Raw genomic sequence first — 18,007 nt, forward strand, 5'->3', positions numbered from 1 at the left:
GGCATGTGGTGTGAGATGTTGGTCTATGCCTTGTTTCTGCCCAACTGCTTTCCAGTTTTTCCAGCAATTTTTCTCATTTGGTGAATTCTTATTCACCAAGCTTGGATCTTTGGGTTTATCAAACACTAGATTGCTATGGTACATTGTGTACCTAATGTATTCCACTAATCCATCACTCCATTTCTTAAATGGTACCAGGTTGTTTTGATGATTACTACTTTGTAATATAGTTTAAAATCTGGTTCTACTAGGCTCCCTTCTTTCATATTTTTCTCTTTGATTCCCTTGATATTTTTTACCTTTTGTTCTTCCAGATGAATTTTATTATTATTTTTCTAGCTCTATAAAACAATTCTTTAGTAGTTTGATTGGTATGGCACTAAATAAATAAACTTAGGTGGAATTGTTATTTTTATTATATTAGTTTGGTCTACGCATGAACAATTAATATTCCTCCAGTTGTTTAGATATGTCTCTATTTGTGTGAAGTGTTTTGTAATTGTGTTCATACAGTCCCTGGGTTTGTCTTGGCTGGTAGACTCCCAAGTATTTTATGTTATTTGCAGCTATTTTAAATGGAATTTCTCTTTCTGTCTCTTTCTACTGGATTTTGTTTGTAGTATAAAGAAATGTTGAAGATTTATGTGGGTTTATTTTACATCCTGCAACTTTGCTAAAGTTTTTCATGGTTTCAACTTGGTTTTTTTTGTTGTTGTTGTTGATTCTCTATGGTTCTATTATATATACCACCACATCATCTTCAAAGAGTACAGTCACTTTCTACTTCCATGTAGGGTAAGATGGATTTCTATTAGTGTGTGTGTGTGTGTGTGTGTGTGTGTGTGTGTGTGCATTTTTCTTCCTTCTTTGAACCAATTTAGAAGTGAGGTTGTAATGTTGCCCTCCCCATTCACACCTCCACTGCAAAAGCTCTTTTTTGTGCACCTCTTTTATGTGAGCTAATTTTCCCTATTTTTCCTTTCTCTTTTCCTTTCTCCCAGAGCATTCTTCTTTCTCACTTACCAATTTTTTTATATAATCCCTACATAATTGACTTAGTCTTGTATTCTATTTCTATGTAGAATTCTCTTAACTACTCTAATGATGATAAAGTTCTTAGAAGTTGCATATATCACTTTGCCATATAGACAGTTATGCAGTTTAACCTTATTGCATCTCTTACAATTTTTTTTTCATGTTTACTTTTTTATGCTTCTCTTGAATCTTGTATTTGAAAGTCAGATTTCTGCTCAGCTCTGGTCTTCTTCATCAAGAATGCTTGAAAGTCCTCAATTTCATTAAATACCCATTTTTTTCCTTGAAGGATTTCACTTTTTCTGGGTAGGTTATTTTTATTGTAATTCTAGCTCTTTTACCTTTTGAAATATCATATTGCAAGCTCTCTACTCCTTTAATGTGAAAGCTGCTAGATCTTGTGGATCCTTACTGTGCCTCCACAGTATTTTAATGGCTAATTTCTGGCAACTGGAAGTATTTTCTCTTTGACCTGGATGCTCTCAAATTTAGCTATCCTATTCCTGGGAGTTTTCATTTGTAGGATCTTTTTCAGGAGATGATCCATGGATTCTTTCAATTTCTAGTTTACCCTCTGGTTCTAGAATAATGGGGCAGTTTTCCTTGACAATTTTTTGAAATATGTTTTGCCTTTTTTTTTTTTTATTGATCACAGCTTTCAGGTAGATCAATAAGTTAAATTATCTTTTCTTAATCTATTTTCTAGGTCAATTGTTTCTCCAGTGAGATATTTCACATTATATTCTTTTGACTTTGTTTTCTTGTTTTTTGATGTTTCATGGAGTTATAATTTTCCAGTTGCCTCAGTCTGTAAACAATATTCTATAAATAGTTAAGGAATTATTTTCTTTTCTAAAAAATTTATTTGATATTTAATTTTTCCCCAATTACACATAAAATCAATTTTTAGCATTTATTTTTTTTAAAAATTGAGTTCCAAATTATCTCTCCCTTCCTCTCTCCCTTTTCTCCTCTCTCATTGAGAAGACAACCAATTTGATGTAGATTATATATATGAAGTCATGCGAAATGTATTTCCATATTTGTCATATTGTGAAAGAAAACAGATAAAAAACAAGAAAAATAAAGTAAGTTAAAAATATGCTTTGATCTGTATTTATACTCCATCTGTTCTTTCTCTGGAGTTGGATAGCACTTTTCCTCATAAGTCCTTCAGAATTGTCTTGGATCATTGCATTGCTGAGAATAGCTAAGTCATTCACAGCTGATCATAGTATAATATTACTGTTACTATACACACTCTTCTTCTAGTTCTGCTCACTTCATTTTGTATCAGTTCGTGTAAGCCTTTCCACGTTTCTCTGAGAGCATTGTGCTCATTATTTCTTATAGTAATAGCATAATAGCATTCCATCAGAATCATATACCATGACTTAGTCAACCATTCTCCAATTGATGGGTATCCCCTCAATTTCCAGTTCTTTGTTACCACTAAAAGATCTGCTATGAATATTTTAGTACATAGAAGTTCTTTTTCCTGTTTTTTTCTTATCTTTTGAGTACAGACCTAGTAGTGATATTGCTGGATCAAAGGGTATGGCATGGTGTTATAGCCCTTTGTGCTTAGGTCCAAAGTGCTCTACAGAATAATTGAATCATTTACACCTCTAGTGTCTCAATTTTCCCACATTCTCTCAAACATTTTAAATTTTTCTCTTCTTCCAAATTAGCCAATCTGATAGGTGTGTTATCTTTATTTTGCATTTCTATAATCAGTAATGGTTTAGAGCATTTTTAAAGAATTAGTTTCTTCAGTGAGGTTTTGTACCTCTTTTTCCATTTGGCCAATTATGCTTTTTAAGGAGTTTTTTCTTGAGTGAATTGTTGTGCCTTTTTCCCCACATGGCCAATTCTGTTTTTTTAAGGTACTATTTTCTTCAGCATTTTTTGTGCCTCTTTTACCAAGCTGCTAATTTTCTTTTTATAATTTTCTTCCTTTGTTCTCATTTCTTATTCTCTTTTTTCCTTTAGCACTTATTTAATTTTGAATATTTTTTACTTTTTCCAGGAATTCTTGTTGAACTTGTTTCCATTTCATATTTTTTGTTTGAGTCTTTGCTTGTACCTGTTTTTACATCATTGTTTTCTTCTGGGTTTGTCTTGATCTTCCCTGTCACCATAATAGATTTTTATGGTCAGGTTCTTTTTTGTTGTTGTTCATTTTCCCCGTGCTATTTCTTAATTTTGGACTTTATGTTAAAGTTGTGCTTTGTTCTTGATATGGGATGGTGGGGGGAACTGTCTCATGCTTTAGATCTTTTCACACTGCTCTTTTCAGACATAGTTCTGGGGTTTTGGATTTGGGACTGGAAGGGATACTGTTCTTCAGGGTTCCTGATCCCTTGTGATCAAAACAGATGGTGCTCCTCAGGTCTCCCACTTAACTGAAAGTGCTCCTTTCTACCCTTGAACTATGATCCACAAGTGGGTATAAGCAATGGATTTACCAAAAAGCATCTGGTCCTGTGTCCAGTGCTGGTATAGGTTCCCCTGTAATCTCTTTCTGACTACTTGCTAAGTTCCCTTAACATTTCTGGCTTGAGAGCTCCTGAAGCTGCTGCTGCTTCTCTTGTCATCAGCTAGTCCCACCACTCCTATTTCATCCAGGTAAACTCTGGGCCAGCTTCCATCCCTGTGGTATAGATTTCTCTTTCCAACCTCCTAAGTTGTCTTGAGCTGGAAAAATGCCTAGCTCTTACCTTTTGTTGTCTCTGTCATGCCAGAATTCAATTTGAGGCATTATTTTAAATTTGTTCAGAAGATAATGTTGGAAAACATAGCTGAGTGCTTTATTTACTCTGCCATCTTGGTTCTGTCCTATCAGTCTACCTTCTTGAAGGAAATCAGACAAATTTTCAGGTGACTTGACTAAGGACTTTGGATTTAAGAGCCAGAATTTGTAACAAGAGCAGTAAGTGATGATATTGACCATACTTTTTAGATTAGCAACAAATATCTCTTAATTGTATAACCTGTGGCCCCAAACACCAGGCTCAGGGTCTACACAGAACAGGGTTAGTCTTGGGTGGGGTGGGGCTTCTCATAAGTCACTCCTTGGCTTGTGCTCCCAAATAAAGTTTTTTTAAGAATATCAGAATTTTGTTCATGTCTAGGTCTCTGAAGAAAATATAAACTGACCTCATTTTCCTATACAAATACTCAGGATAACTATGTATTTCAGACTATAGAACTACCTTTATTTCATATCACCAAAAAAAAAAAAATGAAAAACAAAGAAAAATTGCACCTGAGCCATTAAGCCAACAACTATCCTCCTTTTAATAAGCCTCCTTCCTTTGATGATTTTTTTTGGAAGGAAAATGAACTCAAAATTATTATAGAGTTGCATCTCTCATCCTGTGGCCACTCCCATCTCCCTCTAGGTCCTCCAGATTTATAATACCACCCTGTGGTTGAGGCTCCCCAAAGGGAAATTGCATCTGGGGCTTCTCAACAATCAATCTTCCCATTGGATTAAAATGAAACTCAATAATATCAATGGAGGCCAAGGTCTAGGTTTATTCCTCCTAATATTATCTCTATTCCTTGTTGCTTCTCCAGGTTATCTTTAAAAATCTGGGTCCAGGAACTTCTTTGTTGGGTGGTTTCTTCCTCCTCTAAATATTCCTTTGCCACTCTCCACTATCTCTCTACAGCTGTCATTTCACATACCATGTGTAAAATACTATGCTGTCTCCATGTAGGGTTGCACAAAGGGTAACAAAAGAGCACTCAAAGAGCTTCAAATCTAGTTGAGGAGGAAAACATAAATATAACTAACACTGGGAAGTATGTGATAAGTGCTGGCAAGACGTGCTCATTTCAGAGGAGGGAGAGAACACAGCTGGCAATGATGATGATGTAAGACTTTGCAAAATAGGTGAGATTTGAGCTAGATCTTAAGGGATAGCTAGGATTCAGACAGGTGAAGAGAAGCAGAGTGAATCATGAGTAGGGCCTGGAGTAGCGGGAATGGGGAAACCTTAGTTTCCTCAAAGATATGAGAAGAAGGAAAATATAAAATCCGTTAAGAGTGAGAGATCTATTTGGCTGCAGCACAGGACTCATGTAGGAGAATGGGGGTGGGGAAGATGGGAAGAAAACTTGGAACCAGGTTACAGAAAGCCTGGAAAACCAGGCTCATGGAGTTTGGGCTTTATCCTTAGTAAGTGGGGATCCATTTAATGTTTTGAAGTAGAGGAGTGGCATGATGAAAGTAACTTAAACTGACATAGTTATAGTAAAATGGATTAGGGGAACAAAGGGAGACTAGAGGCTGGAGGAATGGGAAATTATTGCATCTAATGAAGTGGTAGGTAATGGTAGCCTGAACTAGGGTGGGAGCAGTGAAAAATGGAAGAGTGACATAGCAGAGACAGATTATCCCAGCTGATTGGATTTTGGAATGATAATTGGAAAAGAGAATGAGGGGGCAAAACCAGTTTTGAGGGAAAAATGATGAGTGTTTTTGTGAGATGATAAGTTTAGTTTGATGGTGGGACAGCTGAGTGGAAATACCAAGCAGGTACTGGGGTCTAGAGATGTGGACTATGTAGTAATCTATATGAAAATTACAGCTGAAGATATGAGAGTGTATTAAATCTCCAAGGGAGAATAATGGGAGTGGAGGGAGGAGAGAAACGGGAAGGAAGATGTGAAGTTATAGAAGTAGAAAAAGAACCAAGATAATGCATCAGCTTAAGAATCATACTATGAAAAAATTCAGAAAAGGAGAATGTTGTCAATAGAGTCAAATGTTGCTGAGAAGTAAAAGAAAAAAGTTTTAAAAGGTCCATTGTGTCATCTCTCAGTTTTTCATGCCTGGACTACAGGCTCTGAAATAGTTTCTCACATCAGGAAGTCCCTCGTAGTGGTTCTGGTCCATCCTCTTGGCCCCATTGCTTCCTTCTACATGCCTTTCAAGGCCCTGCTTTGGTTTTGTCTTTTGTTTTCTTAGTCAGCCTGGGCAATAGGCTAAGGAGAGGAAGAGTAAGGAAGGAAAGAAATCTTTTCCTTCATTGTTTCTCCCTGTGTGTTTGGCAGAGGAAGCCAAAGGAGCCAATCACCTCCTCCATCCTCTCCAGAGGAATATTTTTTACTTAAGGCGCCTGTGACTCTCTCATCAAGGTCATCTGTTGCCTGCAGTTGCAAAATAAATAATTAAAAAGGCATCATTTAGAGTGCAGACATCTGAGGGAGCTAAGAAGAGTATTTGACCTGACTACCATGCTCGTACTGCATTCTTCAAAGTCGACCCTCCTGGAATTGTTTCTCTTGCTGTTTGATTTTTCTATCTCTGGGACTTCAGATATTTTTGAGGTTATGTTGAAAGCCATTATTATGTATCTAATTAAAAACTCCATGACCCCAATACTAATGTTCATTTACATGATAAAATTCTCTAAACTCAACACTGTGGAACTTGATTTAATTGAAAATATATTGTAGTGACATATATCATTGAATAAATCCCTGAAAGAGGTGAAAGAGGGGTGATGTATGTGGTGCATGATCCCTAGTCTATGTTGGCTTAGACACATGGTGAAGTGTAGCAGTAAAGATCTTGTGTCCTTCAGGGCCTAACTCAAGTGTTGCCTCCTGCTTGGGGCCATTCCTGATCCTTCCCACTCTTTTTTAAGGGAAAAGGGGAAGGGTATAAGTGTTTATGCAGCTCCTGTTATATCCTAGACATTGTGCTAAATGCTGGATTTTCACAAAAACTCTGTGAGGAGGGTGCCACTATTATCCCTATTACACCATTGAAAGGAAACTGAGGCAAACAGAAGTTGAGATACTTGCCTACTGTCACCCAGCTAGTAAGTAAGTGAACCTGAATTTGAACTCTGTTCTTCCTGACTGCAGGCCCAGCGGTCTTACTCAGTGTACCACCCAGCTGCCTTGCTGTGCTACTTTCCATCCCTCACTTATTTTGCACTTAAGTTGCATATAATTTATATTGGTTTTTCTGTGTACACAAAGAATACAAGTTCCCAGAGGACAGGAACTGTGTGTCATTTATGTCTTTATATTCTCATCAACCAGCATACAATTAGTGATGAATAAATACTTACTGAATGAATTAATGAATTACTCAAAGACAAAGGGAAAAAAAGTGCCATTTATAGAAATCTCCTTTTCCTTCTGATTTCCTAGGGGTTCCAACAGAAATTCTCCTTTCACAGTAAAGAGATTGTGGCCATCAGCTGTTCTTGGTGTAAGCAGGCGGTAAGTGCCAGGGATTCAAGGGGAGTGGGGGACATGATAGCACTTTTTCATTTCACAGTTCACTTTAGGATGATCCTAATGAAAAGGAACCTAAAAAGCCACCTAATCCAACCTCCTTATATTACAGATGAGAAAACAGGCCCAGAGGGTTAAGTGACATGCCCAAGGTTTCACTGATAGGATTTGAACTCAGGTCCTATGATTACAAGTCTTTCTGTGTTCTTTTCATTGTCCCATGTTGCCCTCATGTCCCAGTGCTAATCCACTGAGGGTGATTACTTCTTCCAATGATTATCTTCTTTGTTTAACCCTTCCTGTTTCTCCTTTACTGTCATGTAACCAAATCTATAGCTTCTGATCACTCCTCCCAGGTTGTACCAAGAACAACGTCACCTATACTATTGTTCTCTCTCCCCTCGTGGTTATGTCCTTTGTCTTCAGGTACTTTTTGATGTGGTGGAAAATATTTTTTTCTTTTACTTCTGTATTATTCATTCCAAAAACATTTATTAAGCACCTGAATCCTCATACTGATTCTAATGATTACTCATGAGGGTCAACTCCCAAGTCTGTTGTAGTATCAACAGGATCTGAGCAACTGACCTAAACAGTTGCTTAAACAACTAGAAGACAAAATTACATGTTATATGTTAAACATCCACCATCCATTAAAGATCAATCAGAAATTAAAATCGTTGTCACTTTCAACATCAACAGTTTAGAGTTGAAAGGAACCTTAGGGGTCATCTAGTCATTTTACATATGAGGAATCTGTGGCCCATGCAAAGCTCCATGAAATTATCATATAGAATCATAGCTGGAATAGACCTTAGAAACTTGGAGCCAACCACTTCATTTTGCAGATGAGAAAACTGAATTAAAAGAAAAAGTTTAGGGACAGCTAGGTGGCCCAGTGAATGGATCATCAGCCCTGGAGTCAGGAGGACCAGAGTTCAAATTTGGCCTCAGACACTTGATACTTACTAGCTATGTGACCTTGGGCAAGTCAGCCTCAACTGCCTTGCTTTCCCCTCCAAAAATATAAAATTATATAAAATAAAAAAAATTTGAAATAAAAAAGAATTTAAATGACTTGCTGAAAGTCACATAGCTAGTAAATACATAGGATGGGATTTCAACCTATGTCTTCCTGATTCTGGGTAGCTAGGTAGGATAGTGGATAGACATTGGACATGGAGTCAGAAAGACCTGAGTTCAAATTTGGCGTTAGACACTTTCTATTCAACCCTGGGAAGTCACTTAACTGTTAGCCTCAATTTCTTCATCTGTAAAATGAGCTGGAGAGGGAAATGAGTATCTTTGCCAAGAGAATCCCAAATGGGATCATGAAGAGCCTACACAACTGAATCCACTGAATACCATCAACTTCCTGATGCTAGGTCCAGGGTCCTTAGGGCCAGGGCCTAATACACACCACCATTATAATGTAGAACAGCTGGTAAATAGGATCAAATCCATTAACTTTCCAATGTGGCCCCATGGAAGGAGCACTGAATATAGAATCAGTGGACCTGGATGTGAGTCCTAAACTTGCCACTTACTACCTCCATGTTCCTAGGCTTCAGTTTTCTCACCTATAAAACATGGGAGGTTTGACTATATGACCTCTTAGGTTCCTTCTAATTCTCAATCTATGATTCTATGAAAATGTAAAATGACTATGTAAAGTGAAGCTCACTTGCACAAACTCCACATTGACTGCAAAGGATGACCCCCGTTTTATGAGGATGCGCAAGGAGAAGCAGGTTGTATAACTTGCTTGGAAGTTCATACGGTGAATCAGTGGCAGCATTGGACATGGACACCGAGTCTCCTCCCTCTAGTCTGTCATTATAATTATTAAAAACAAGCTTCCTTCCTTCCATTTAGAAATGGCAAGTACTGTGTTTGTAGAGTATCAGTGTTCCCCTCTAAAAGTTCAAGTTTATTGCCTTCCAGCAAAAAGAAGGCAGCAAAATTGTCCTTATTCTCTTTTCTGGTAAAAGAATCCGTCTAGAAGGAGAGGGACCCTAGTCATCTTATACTCTTTTGACCCCTAGAATTCAGGGGGCTGCTTGGATGAGCTTAACATGTCTGGGAAAGAGTTCCCTTGCTCTGATTCTAGCTTGTTCTCTTGCCTTTCACACCTTTCCCAGCCCCAAAATGTGTAACTAATTTTAGACAAATGAACAACCGTAGCAAAATTAGATGGTTTGGCTGAATAGGCAATAGTTGTATGGTAAATTCACTACTGGATAGACTCCTAGAGTGTACTATTACTACTACTGCTAGTATTACTACTGCTACTGCTACTGCTACTGCTACTGCGGTTGCTGCTGTTATTGCCATGAATACTGTTACTGCTGCTTCCACCTACTATTTACAGATTACTTTAAGTTCTGTAAGGTGCTTTATATGTTACCTCATTTGACCTTCATGTCAATTTACCAGGTTGATACTTTATTTGACCTATTTTCCAGATAAGGAAACTGAATAGATAAATGACTTGTCCAGGGTCACATATCTAGGAAGTTGTTTAAATTCTTTCAGCATCTGCCTAGCACTCCATTATGCTACCTAGTGGCCAAAATCATAAAATATTAGAATTGGAAGATGCCTTAAAGATTATCATAAGAGACAGTGTACTGTGGAACAGTGGTGTCAAATTCAAATAGAAACAGATCCCTATAGGCTGCATAATGATTTAATTTGCATTTATTTAGTTAATTTTTTTCAATCACAAGTAAAAACATTTTTCAACATGTACTTTTTAAAATTTTGAGTTCCAAATTTTCTCCCTCTCTTTTTCCCTTCCCCCACCTTTGAAAAGGAAAGCAATTTGATATGGATTATACACTGCACTCTGACTTAGAAAATCATAAATTAACATTATCTATGTTGCATTGCTTTTTAAAGTCTATCTTGTTAAATGTTTCCCAATTCCATTTTGATCTGGTTCATGCTGGCACTTAGGGGCAGTGAGTTTGACCCCTCTGGTGTAATGGAATGAGAACTGCTTTCTAGAGGACTTGGCTTTGGATCCAAGCTCTGTTTTCAGATGCCTGCTTAACTGAGCAGATCACTTTCCTTCTCTGGGGCTTGATTTCCTCATCTATACAAGGAAGACTGGACTATGAGACTCCTAAGGTCTGTCATATCCCTAAATCTAAAATTCTGTAATTATTATGGATCTCTAAGGTACCTTTAAGCTCTAAATCTTATAATTTAATCAACTCCCTACGTCTTGATGGACCTTTACTGTAGTATCCAGGACAAATAGCCCATCAGTGTATGCTTGAGAACTTAATTTAAATCACTCTGGTTGAGATAGGACAAACTCCATTATGGTCAGATTGCTGCAGTCCTATGACTATGACTTCTGAATTGGTCCTTTAAGTTTCCTAGTTCCCCTCATCCAGGGGTTCTTCAACTTTCTTATGTCATGAACCCCTTTAACAGTCTGATGAAACCTATGGACCTCTTCTCAAAATAATGTTTTTAAATGCTTAAAATAGTAAGAGCTAGCACTTATATAAAGCTTTAAGGTTTGCAAGGTGCTTTACAAATATGGTCTCATTTGATCCTCACAACAATCCTGGGATGTAGAGGCTGTTATTCTCCCTATTAAGAATGAGGATACTGAAGCAGACAGACTTTACAACGAGGCAGTGTCTGAGGCCAGATTTGAACTCAGCTCTTCCTGACTACTATTATCTTCCTGAATTCAAATCTTGCCTCAGATACCTCCTAGCTGTGTGACCCTGGGCAAGTCACTTAACCCTGTTTGCCTCAGTTTCCTCAGCTGTAAAATGAACTGGAAAAGGAAATGGCAAATCACTCCAGTATGACTGCCAAGAAAACCCCCAAAAAAAGTCAAACACAGGTGAAGGACAACTTCTGACTACAGATTCAGTAATCTATCTACTATACCACCAAGCTGGCTTATATAAAGGATTACAAAGGAAAACAAATATTTTGGAATACAATTATCAAAGTATGTTCTTTAAAAGTTTCTGCCCCCTCCCCCCCAAAATCTATCCATGGACCCATGGAGTCCATGACTCTGAGGTTAAGAACATCCAGTCTTCAGCAGGGATTAGCTTCCTTAGAGGTAGCCACACCCAAATGACCTGGTCTTTTTGCTCTGAGTTGTTGCCCCTCTCCATCTGTTCCCGTGTCATTTGTGACTCTGTTTTCTCTCCCCAGTTTCACAACAAGGTTACCTGCTTCATGATGCACCACATCGAGGAGCCATGCTCCCTCGGGGCTCATGCTGCTGTCATTGTCCCACCTACTTGGATCATTAAGGTGAAGAAACCTCAGGTAACTGCCTAGTCACCATTAGTTACTAATGCTTCCAGGCAAACTACAAACATAATAACTGCTGCTTTTTGCTGCTTTTCTCAATTAGCCTCTGGGTTCCAATGGCCCATGCTTATGTACACACATTCCCCCATGCTTGGCTGCCATGGCCACATTCCACTCTCACATCACTATGCTCTGGAGGACTCTGTCATGGAGAAAAAACCCAACATACCATTCTAATAAAATCAAGAATCCAAATTAGGGGAATCTCTTCCCTGGTTATATACTGGCTATACCTCTCTAGGTGGATGGGATTCAGTTCTGGATCTCACGGAGCGTCAGTGATGGGTACTGGTAAGTCAGAACTTGTAAGTGCTGGTGCAATTGTATAATATCCCTTGTTCTCAACTCTTGGCTGTAAGGAGTAAGAATAAGGGTATGTGTTGAGATCCCACTGCATGGTTAAGGGGGTCTCTATTTCTGAACTTCCTTCCCTATCTGGAGGGATGGGTTTGAGTTTGCTGCCTCTTAGGATGTAAAGCCTACTCAGAGCAAAATTCCATTCATGGTCAAATAGACTTGATCATTGCCAAAGCATTTCTTTATTGTACATATCTCCATTGTACTTTGTGTCATAGGCAATGGAACGTGGTTCTAAACCTATGCTATAGGATGTGGAAGAAAAGCTTTCTCCATCACAGTCCTGTTAGGTGTCATGTGGAGGCTTTGACTTAGTAGTCTTTTGTGGGAAGAGGACATTTTATTACGTTTAGGTTTATATGAAGCAAATGGAGATTGGATAGTAGTCTTTGATAATGTATTGTTGTTGTTCAGTCATTTCAGCTGCATCTTTGTGACCCCATTTGGCAAAAGTACTGATAAGGTTTACCATTTTCTTCTCTAGCTCATTTTGCAGATGAGGAAACTGAGGCAGACAGGGTTAAGTGACTTGCCTAGTGTCTGAGGCCAGATTTGAACTTGTGAAGATGAGTCTTCCTGACTCCAGACCCTCTGTGCCATAAATGCTGTGTAGAGCCATTATCTCAGAGCATTGTTGTCTGGGTTCTCCTATTAAGCATGCCTGCCTATGTTGGCTAGTTTTGTGTACTGTACCTTTGAACAGACATAACAGCTGGGTGGACTCTTTCTTCCTCAATCTCCTGTCCTAGGCAGCTAGCTTCATATTCTCAAAAATCAGACAGTCTGAATGTGTTTGAGCAAAAGAGGTTGTGCATCCTCTTAAACTTCTCCTAGGATGCCAGGATACTATAGTTATATATTATATAACTATATATATGTATATTATATATATAGTTATACATTTTAAGAAAAAGTGTTTCATGATGGCAGATGATATCTATGAGTAATATATAAGAGCACATTTCAGATGATCTGATGGTTAATAGAGAGGAATATGATAGATAGGAAAAGGCCACGGTGTATTGCCAGCTAAGAATTACTCAGGTAAAACAGTGTGAAGGATGTCATCCAGTAGATGTTTGGCTTCAAAAGAAGGCAGACTGGTCATATAGTGAGATCTAGATAACTAATTCCAGGGTAGTACCTGTGCTCAATGGTGTCTATGCAGTGTCTTTTGCCAGAGATTTGGCAACTACCAGATCCCATGACCACTTTTCAGTCCTTGTCCTTCTTGACGTCTGCATTCTTTGACACTGTTGACTGTGCTCTCATCCTAGATAGTCTCTCAGTCCTGGATTTTCATCACATTGTTATCTTCTGGCATTCCAATTTGACCATTCCTTCTCAGCCTCTTTTGCTAAATTATCAATTAGGCAACAAATGTTTATAAAGTGTGTACTATGTGCCAACCTTTAGGGATACAAAGACAAAAGGCAAAATAACACCTATCAAAACACTCCCAGTCTGGGGAACAGTAGAAACTAGGAGACTTATAAGCTTCCAGCATGCAGCGATACCTGAACCGAGCTTTCTATGAAGAGAGGGATTGAGAGGTGAAGGTCAAGAAGGAAATGGATTCCTGGCATGGGCAACAACCGATGTGGAGAACAGAAAGTAGACCAATTTGGCTGGAACACAAAGCAGCTGAAAGAAGATAATGCAAAATAAGCCTGTAGGGGTTGGCTGGAGGTAGAATATTTAATACTAACCTGAAGAATTCGTTTTTTTATCCTAGAAGCAATAGGAAGTCCCTGAAAGTCCCTTGAATAAAGGAGTGGTGCAATCAGAAATGTATCTTGGAAGAATAATTTTGTCATTTATTCCCTAAAAGAAAACAATGATAAGGATAAGAAAATCAGTATTCATTAACAATGATTTAAACAAGATTCAGTCATTTAACTTATAGCTGTAAATAGAGATGACTGGGAGACTGATAGCTAGGCTTCGTAATCACAAAGTTCCTTTATGGTCCAATAGAACAGACAGAAAATATATCTATATTTGTGTGTATATGTATATATATATATGTACATAATGCATATATATATGTATATATACACACACACATATATATATATATATATATATATAATGTGTGCACACACACATTATATATATATATATATATATATATATATATATATATATATATAATGTGTGCACACACACATATCTGGGGGGCAAGGGCAGCAGACCTTGCATTGGACTTCTTTTATTCAGAGCCTTGGATATTGGTTGACACTTGGTTTTTGATCCATGACTCTCAGCTTTAGATTGCAGGGTTTAGCTGAAATAAGCTGAGACACAATAATATCTGCATAGACTTTTGGGATAAAACAGATAGCTCAGAAGAGAGAGAGATACTTTTTTTTCAGCTCAGGATGATACTTGATCCTTAGAGAAGCTCAGAGGGAGAGACCTACTTCAGAAGGAAGAAATGATCTGGAAGTTTTGCTCTAAAATTGAGATTATACTTTGTGATGAAAAAAATCTTAGACTGTTCCAGAAAGAAAAGACCATAGAAGGTGACTTTCTTGGTGAACAGATATTTCCTTCCATCCTTTCGGATGAGGAAGAACATAGCATACTATCAGAGGAAGTCAAGACTTCTGCATCCAGTACCTCCAAAATGAATACACAATAGGCTTAGGCCATGGAAGAGCTCAAAAAGTGAGTCAGCAGCTTGCTAAAGGAGACCCCAAAAAATGCTGAGAAAAATAACACCTATAAAAATAGGCTTAACTCAATTGGAAAAAGAGGTCCAAAAAGCCAATGAGGAGAAGAAGACTTTAGAAAGCAGAATAAGCCTAATGGAAAAGGATGTTCAAAAGCTCACTGAAGAAAATAGTTCTTTAAAAATGACAGTGGAGTTCAGGGAAGCTAATGAGTAGATCATAAACCGAGAAAATGCAAAACAAAACCAAAGGAATGAAAAAATAGAAGATAATGTGAAATATCTCATTGGAAAAAATGACTGACCTGGAAAATATATCCAGGAGAGACAATTTAAAAATTATGGGACAGGTGAAAGCCACAATCAAAAAAAGAACCTAGACGTTATCTTTCATGAAACTATCAAGGAAAAGTGCCCTGACATTCTAGAACTAGAGGGTAAAATGAATATTGAAAGAATCCACCAGTCACCTCCTGAAAGAGACCTGAAAAGAGAAACTCCTAGGAATATTGTGGCCAAATTTCAGAGTTTCCAGGTCAAGGAGAAAATATTGCAAGCAGCTAGAAAGAACAATTCAAGTATTGTGGAAATACAATCAACATAACACAGGATCTGGCAGCTTCAACAGTAGGGGATCGAAGGGCTTGGATTTAGGATATTCCAGAAGTCAAAGGAACTGGGATTAAAACCAAGAATTACCCAGCAAAACTGAATATAATGCTTCAGGAGAAAAAATGGTCATTCAGTGATATAGAGGACTGTCAAGCATTCTTGATGAAAAGACCAGAACTGAAGAGAAAATCTGACTTTCAAACACAAGGACCAAGAGAAGCATGAAAAGGTAAACAGGAAAGAGAAATCATAAAGGAATTTCTAAAGCTGAACTGTTTACATTCCTACATGGAAAGAGAATATGTATAACTCTTGAGACTTTTCTCAGTATTTGAGTAGGTGAAGGGATTATACACACACACACACACACACACACACACACACACACACACACACACACACACATATAGACAGAGAGCACAAGTTGAGTTGAATCAGAAGAAATGATATCTATAAAAAATAAAATTAAGGGGTGAGAGAGGAATATATTGGGAGGAGAAAGGGAGAAATGGAATGGGCCAAACTATCATTCATAAAAGAGCTAAACATTTTTTTTTAATGGAAGAGAAAAGGGAAGGGGTGAGGGGAAAAGTAAAGCTTACTCTCGTCACATATGGCAAGGAGGGAATACATGCTTACTCAATTTGGCATGAAAATCTAGCTTACACTACAGGAAAGTAGGGGAGAATGGGACAAGTGGGGTGAGGGGGATGACAGACGGGAGGGCAAATGGGAGAAGGGAGTAATTAGAAGTAAACACTTTGGGGAAGGGACAAGCTCAAATGAGAGAATAGAATAAATGAGGGATAAGGTAGGATGGAGGGAAATATAGTTAGTCTTATACAATATGGCTATTATGGAAGTCTTGTGCAAAACGACACATATTGAATTGCCTATACTGAATTGCTTGACTTCTCAGGGGGGGTGGGTGGGGAGGGAGGAAGGGAGAGAAGTTAGAACTCAAAGTATTAGAAACAAATGTTGAGAATTGTTATTGCATATAACCGGGAAATAAGAAATACAGGTAATGGGGTATAGAAATCTATCTTGCCCTTCAAGAAAAGAGAGAAGATGGGGATAAAGGAAGGGTGGGGTGTGATAGGAGGGAGGGCACAGTGAGGGAAAGGATGATCAGAATGCAAGGAGTTATGGGGTGGGGGAGGAGAGAGATGGGGAGAAAAATTGGAACTCCAAATTTTGTGGAAATGAATGTTGAAATCTGAAAATAAATAAAACTATAAAAAAAATCAATAAAACAGAACAACAAAAAAAGAAATGTCACAACTTCTTATTTGACATTCCTGCCCTGCCCCTGCCACTTTGCCTTATAATTTGTACCTGCTTGATTAATGATTAATAAATTAAATTGTTTTGCCATCGTAGGAGTAAGGCATAGGAACTGTATTTATAATTTAATTGGTATAGGGACCTCCCAGGGGAGGAAACTCCCTCTATCACTGCAGGTTGGCACCTGCAATTTATAGTCTTAAAGATTTGCCTAGAGAATTGAGAGTTTAACAATACTCCTAAGACAGGGTTTGTCAAAGGGCAGACTTCTCAACTCCTGAGCTAACTCTCCAGCCATTAAAATTTACTTTGCTTGTCCTAAACATATAAAAACATAGGCATGACATTTGTCAAGAGTTTCTTAATTGTTTGATCCTAATACTCAAGTTATAGTGCTCTGCTGGTCTGCTGGATACATTACCATGATAGTATGTGTGTATGTATGTACACATACATATATACATATGCACATACATATGTAGAGAGAGGTATGTAGATAGATAGATAGATAGATAGATAGATAGATAGATAGATAGATAGATAGATAGATATACCTGCTCTCAGGGAACATGTTAAAGTAGAGTTGTGAGATGATGTAACAAGCCCAGTTAGCACTCGCCCAGAGCTCCAGAAAGTGATATTAGAGCCCCTCTATGGCTTTTGGCAGTGGTATATATTACGTGTAACAGGTGAATGCTAAATAGGTCCCAATGTGGAAAGGTTGATGATATTACCCATGTAAGGAGAGTTGGCTTAAATGGAATTAGTGCTTTGGAGAGTTTCTTAGTTCATTTTATTTAATGTGGAAAAAGAATGAAGGATGAGGGAAAATTGTACTTTCCTTCAGTTTCTTGACAAGGAGGAGTGGAAATGAGCTGAATATTAGAAGCAATTGAGGAGTGTGTGATCCATTTGTCATGTGTTAGAGTAAGGTTATTAAAGTATGCCCTCTTGAGAATGATTATTAGTTCCTGATGACTTGAAATGCAACTAGCTCTCATCTAAGAGCAATCATTATAGAATGTGGACCAAGTGATAAAGTCTCTTCAGGTAAGTGATAGAGATAAAATTCTTTTAAAGAAAACTATTAAAATATCATTATGGAAGAATATAAGATATTGGATAAATAAAAAAAATTCATGAACAAGATTTGAAGAATTAGAAAGCCTGGGCTCTTTTGAATTACTCTATGAACCATTTTGACTCTTTTGGAATTCACATCCAAGCATCCAGTTACCTTCCAGGAATCAATGCCTGCTATTTGCCTTTGTGCAATTGGCCCTGCAAGGGATCCTTATTTTTTTTCTCATCTCTCCTGAAAACAAAACAAAGCATTCTTCTGTGAGTTTTCATCAGAAAAGGATGAAGTTTAATTCCTATCTTGTTCCTTTTCCTTACATACCTTACATAGCCTAGTGTCGCCCTCAG

At 37.8% G+C, this 18,007-nt stretch overlaps 1 protein-coding gene across 1 annotated transcript in view; it reads left to right on the forward strand.

The window, feature by feature from the left end:
* DGKI (diacylglycerol kinase iota) overlaps nucleotides 1–18,007 on the forward strand; it is a 552,077-nt gene that overhangs the window by 243,684 nt on the left and 290,386 nt on the right. The window contains exons 7-8 of the mRNA XM_072652615.1: nucleotides 7,210–7,281; nucleotides 11,488–11,604. Of these exons, the coding sequence (XP_072508716.1) occupies nucleotides 7,210–7,281; nucleotides 11,488–11,604 (189 nt within the window). The remainder of the gene's footprint in view (nucleotides 1–7,209; nucleotides 7,282–11,487; nucleotides 11,605–18,007) is intronic.

Source organism: Notamacropus eugenii, chromosome 3 (assembly GCF_028372415.1).
Source record: "Notamacropus eugenii isolate mMacEug1 chromosome 3, mMacEug1.pri_v2, whole genome shotgun sequence".
NCBI lineage: Eukaryota > Metazoa > Chordata > Mammalia > Diprotodontia > Macropodidae > Notamacropus > Notamacropus eugenii.